This window comes from Micropterus dolomieu, linkage group LG02 (assembly GCF_021292245.1).
Source record: "Micropterus dolomieu isolate WLL.071019.BEF.003 ecotype Adirondacks linkage group LG02, ASM2129224v1, whole genome shotgun sequence".
Taxonomy (NCBI): domain Eukaryota; kingdom Metazoa; phylum Chordata; class Actinopteri; order Centrarchiformes; family Centrarchidae; genus Micropterus; species Micropterus dolomieu.
In genome coordinates this window covers 14,237,104-14,242,777 of record NC_060151.1, presented here as the reverse complement: position 1 = coordinate 14,242,777, position 5,674 = coordinate 14,237,104, and the positions used below count along the sequence as shown (strand labels likewise).

Genomic DNA, 5,674 nt, shown 5'->3' with positions numbered 1-5,674 from the left:
CATTGACTGGTCGGGCAAGCAAACACAGGCTTAACGTGAATGTTAATGATCAACACACAGTTTCCATCTATCTGCATAATTATGCAGACAGAGGGAAAAAAGCAGAACACATTGCAATAATCTGTTCTTGGACAGGTGCAGAGGACATACAGCATAATAGTAAAGAACAAATCAGACTCAGAGTCAGCAGCTGAATATACACAACAAAGCTTTAGCCTTTTCGTTCCACCTCACTTTCTGGTTTGACAGCTGGACCTACTAATTAAACATATTTAAAGATGTAAATGTTAAATTGGTTGTATTTTATTTTTATGCTGTCCGCTGTGTTTATGTTACTTAATGACAGATTGGAGTATTTTGTTTCTAAAACAGTGAAACAAATTACTGCTCTCTTTCACGTTTACTTTACATGTGTCAACATCAGCAGCTCAGGATAAATGTACAAAGATGTTGTAACGTCTGCCTCTAATAAACATTTCACAGGAAAACCCCAAAACCAGTGTGGTGTAAAGATATTAAAACAATAAAACATATTTATGACTTATTATTATTGCATGTATTGCGCTATATAAATATAATTATCATTAAATGATTACATCAACAAGTACTTTACTACTTTATTTTGTTGACATAAGGTCACAGCATGATCTTGAAACGAGGTTAATATCTTATACATTTCATAAGTACTGACTAGAAGTAGCCTTGTAGTACATAATGTGCTGCACTGTAAAATATAAAGCTTTCTGTGACTAAGGGTATTCTGTCCGATACTGTATTCTACATCAAATTGTGGGAAATATTTATCAGTTATTATTGCCAAACTACTTGTCCTATTTTGTGTAATTAATAGATATGATTTAAAATTGTTTCACCATAATAAAATATGTCAACAGTTCCACCATGGAAACCTGTTAGATGTTAAATTAGCTACTAAAAATGCATTTTATTTGACTTAGCATGAGTCTTACGTGGTGGTGGGACGACAGTAGCCTCTGCATTTCCTGCTGGATGTGTCACGGCACATTTGAAAGTCTGCCTTGCGTCCCAGTCCTGTCTCCTCACTCGGATTTGACTGACTCCCGTATAAACGTTCCCTTTCTGTACTGGAGGATACTGAATGAATTCCGTCAAGGCAGCCCCATTTTTGCTCCATGTGTAGGTCAGTGAGGAGGGTGTGAAGCCGGTGGCAAGGCAGCCGAGAGTGACCAAGTCTCCAGTCCCAGAACCACATTGCATCAGGGGAAACACAGTTGGTGCAGTTGGACAGGCTAACAGAGAAAAAACAAACATGCAAGAACCAAAATAAAATTTAATATAACAGACATTTTTCAGCAAGTCAGGTAAGTTGATCAACAGTGTAACAAAGCACAGCATGGAACGCATTAATCTGCTGAATGTGTAAATATCAAATGCCCTCCATACACAGACGTTTATGTTTCTCTGTCTCATTTATTTAGATTTGTTGCCCTAAGGTTAACCTCCCTCAATAATGTTTTTTTTTTGTGGTAGCTTTATGTTGTTGTATGTATAAATACTTTAAACCACAACAATGATTAGTATTTTTTAATTCAAGCAATGAAGGTTAAAGTCAGTAAACATCCAGTAACTGAGTCTCTTAAAGAGTATTCTTACCTGATGAAACAGTTACTGTTGTACCCTTTCCCCAGTAGTCAAAAGCATCATAGTAGCACAGTGCTGAATCTACTTAGCTGTTAGTATGAAAAGACTACGTCTACTAATGTTGAGTGCAAGAATGAGCGTCTACCTCAGCTATTAATAAATCCTACTATGTTAAAAATAATCCACTTAAATTTATTTAAATGAATCCACTTAAAATAAACTAGCCATTAATATTCACCAGTGTGTCCTACTGAGAATATCGCTGTTTGAAGTTTTACAGTACATACGCATACACACTTTAGTGACACTTGACATACTGAGAAGTTACAGAATAACTTAAACATGACATTTCAGTCTGAAACAAACCCTGCTGTAGATTTGAAATGGTGAATCTTACCTGATGACACTGTTACCATAGTGCCTTTTCCCCAGTAGTCAAAAGCACCCCAGTTGCCACAGTTAAGAGAGTCAATTCACACTTCTCACAAAAACTTATAACTGTAATATCCCATTACTTCATGCCACACAGTTTGGTTTCAGCAACAGGTCAAATCAAAGTAAAATAATAAAAAATAATATAAAATATTAAGTTCCAACTGAACTAAACAGCCAGAAATTTTAACACTGTTGGCTGTGACCACAGGAAATCATAATATATATTTTAGTAATATGATTAGGAATTTCATTCTCTAATCAGAAATATTAAAACATACCTGAGGTGATGCTGACCATAGATACTTTTCCCCAGTCGTCAAAAGCCCAGTTGCCACAGTTAAGAATGTCAATTCAAACTTTTCACAAAAACTCATTACTGGTATATCCCAAAGTTTGGTTTCAGTTTAAAAAACAGTTAAAATTAAATATAAAATTAAATGTTTTGTTGATAGACTTACTATCCAGCTGAACTTAACTTTTCACAAATTCTTTGTCTGGCTATATAATACCGTTGGCTTATCTTATTATTGGCCATCAGTTGTGACCACATGAAAGTGATAATATATATTTTAGTAATATGATTAGGAATTTCACTCTGTAATCAGAAATATTGAAATAATATACCTGAGGTGACGGTCACCATCGTTCCTTTTCCCCAGTAGTCAAAAGCGTAGTCACAGTTCAACAAATTATTAAACACTGCATTCAAAAACCTGTTCCCAGATATTTACACTTCCATGGACGATTATTTTATGACAATCTACCTTCTGACATCTTTAACTTGCCATTTTCCAAATATGGATTCAGTAGATGGAACCAAATAGGATTTTCATCAGCAAATTTTAGATTCTACCGATTACAACATATTTAACATACATTATCCCAGAAATAAATGAATTGTGTGGCATCACAACTGCATTTCTTAATTCTAAAACTTTTTTAAAATCAAAATGTATAAATCAGTAAAAACATTTTTTGACTTACCTGATGTAACTGTAACCATTGTGCCTTTTCCCCAGTAATCAAAAGCAGTGTCACATGTCAACACATCCAACATACAAAAACAATCACCCTAAAGATGCTGTTGATGCCACTGAGGTCTAAATATACTATATTAAACTGTGTAATTACTACATTTTCAATATGAAGACAAATATAAGCTTTTTTTACCTGTTGTGACAGTCACCATTATTCCTTTTCCCCAGTAGTCAAAGTAGTAGTCACAGTGACAGGTTTCAATAGCACTTCAGTGCAAAAATACTTATCAGCCTGTATCATTGAATAAAGTGTTACTCGGTAAACTACAGTGTACACCTATCATTTACCCTGGTACTTTTGCTGTAGATTACATTAGTTATTTGCTCCATAAACCAACATAAATTTAACAAAAAACGAGAAAAATATTGAATTGTCTTCACTCAAAAAACATGATTATTACTCACCAGAAGTTACAGTGACTTGTGTCCCTTTGCCCCAGTAGTCAAAATAGCCATCACAGTGATATATTACAATCTGCTTCTAATACAAATACTAAAACTGCTGTTTGAACCAAGAGAAACATACATGTTTCACTGACAGTGAGTTTACACAACCAGATACACATTTATCTCTTGAACTTGATAAAAGTTAATGATAGTTAGCTCTGTTTCCCTGAAGTCCACATTTACACCATTTAGAATAATAAAGGTAGAAATATTAATTCTTTGTATATGTTGATCTATCAAAGCCACTGAATTCAGCCACACTGTCCATCCCAGAGGTATCTAGTGTTTTAGCCTGTATATTTTAGTGCTGAACATTTCACATATTTTAGGATGGATTTCCTAGGCAGCCAGGGGTTGTTTTCCTTGAAGCTATACAACTAGCAACTACAAAAATTAACAGACAGGTGTTTAATTTCAAATCTGCAAATTTTATTTTATAGAGTAAAAAACAAAATATAAAAATGTAAAGATACAGAAACATTCATGGGAAGACATGTACTTAGAAAATGTTTGAGAGAAAAGTAATTTGAGTCAATATCATAGTACAATTTTGCTGTTTGCATTTAGTTAATTTATAATAAATTACATTTCTATTATGTACATAATTAAAATTTTGACATAATTGTCAGTGTAAGTACAACTTGCAAAACCGAGGTTATGCTACAATACCACATTCATAATGACTGCAATTTTTTGCAGTTGTATGACAGCAGAAACAGAAATCTGTAGCAGACCTAAAATTTTTTAGTTATGCATTTTAATAAATTTATGAGAATTGATACCTGATTCATAAAATCAAAATTTTCCTCGTTAAGGGCACCACCGAGTTGTTATAATCCTAGAGTCTCCGGACCTCTAGGTAGTTTTGAATAATTATACAATTATTACTAGTGATCAGTTAGTTAATAATCGCTCAATTATCTTAAATCAGTCAGTCAGTCTCATATCTAAAGGGTCAATTCTCTTGGCAGGAACTAGAAATAGGCAACACACACAGCTCTTGATTACAGTGAATTTATTCTCTAACTAAGGTGATAAAAAGATGGTTGGATACAGGGAACATAAACATTTGCTGAACAATGAGCCTGGAGGTTCGATTGTGGGAAGCATTTGACTCATATGGCATAGAAGAGCTAATGAAAGTCAACTAATGCTATAGTTTAGGAGTTAAAATGGGCATCTGATCACAGAACGTGTGTTAAGTCTTACTGCTTGTCGACAGTCTGCTTTTGGCCTGTTGCACGGGTCCCACGCTAGCTGCCCGATCCCGGCTTTTTGCTAGGGATTCTCCGGGGTTCTCCGTGTCTGATTGAAAACGCCTCCTCTGTCCAGGAATTTGGCTGTTTTCAGGTTTCCTTCGTTGTAGCTGGCGAAACCACGTGGCTTGGTCTGACCTCGGTGAAGTTGGCTCGACGAAAAAGGCTTAAAATGGAACTTGGTCGTTCCTGAATTAGTCCAGTGTAACTTAACGGACTGATAACTTTAACAAACAAAAGAAATAAAGAAAATAAAACAAACTGAAGGCAGATCGATGTCGCGGCACTTCAGGTGTGTAGCTTCAGGCGAACAAAGGGCCTGTTTGTTTCGCTGGCCGAGTCTGGGCGTTGCCTGGCGAGGCACGCTGCTCGTGCCGAAACGTCCAGAGGGCCGAGCAGAGTGGAAGAGCCAACAGCGAAGAGAAGAAGAGAGAGCAGGTCGCATGTCGCTCTTTTGTTGCCTGGGGCGTGGTTCCCCAGGTGGCGTCTCAGGTTTCCCCAAGGGACTGCCTTTCTAAACTTAATGTTTAAAGAAAAGAAATCTATTTGCACGTCTTATAATCAAATATTTTCCACAATCGAACCTCAATGGTCGAACGGTTGTACTGTTCTAGGCATTTGGTAACAGGAAACAATTGTCACATTATTGGTCAGGATATTTATACATGAGGAAAGCATTGATTACATTAGATGAAGGAGTGTCTTGCTGAAAATAAAAACGCTGCACAAGTAACTTCTTTTCAGCACTAATATCAACAACAGATAGCAACAACAGTTAACATAACTACTCAAATAGAGGCAAACGTAATCAGGTAACTAAAGATTTAATTAAATGCTTTGAGTCTTGGAGACTGCAGTCCTTTTACATTGAAAGTTCAG

At 35.8% G+C, this 5,674-nt stretch overlaps 1 protein-coding gene across 1 annotated transcript in view; it reads right to left on the bottom strand.

Annotated features, from left to right (window-relative positions):
- The window catches only part of LOC123987131 (Ig heavy chain Mem5-like), a 48,136-nt gene that overhangs the window by 1,607 nt on the left and 40,855 nt on the right, over nucleotides 1-5,674 (bottom strand). The window contains exons 4-5 of the mRNA XM_046075774.1: nucleotides 3,226-3,299; nucleotides 969-1,268 (exon numbers count right to left, since the gene is read on the bottom strand). Coding sequence (XP_045931730.1) covers nucleotides 969-1,268; nucleotides 3,226-3,299 — 374 coding nt within the window. The remainder of the gene's footprint in view (nucleotides 1-968; nucleotides 1,269-3,225; nucleotides 3,300-5,674) is intronic.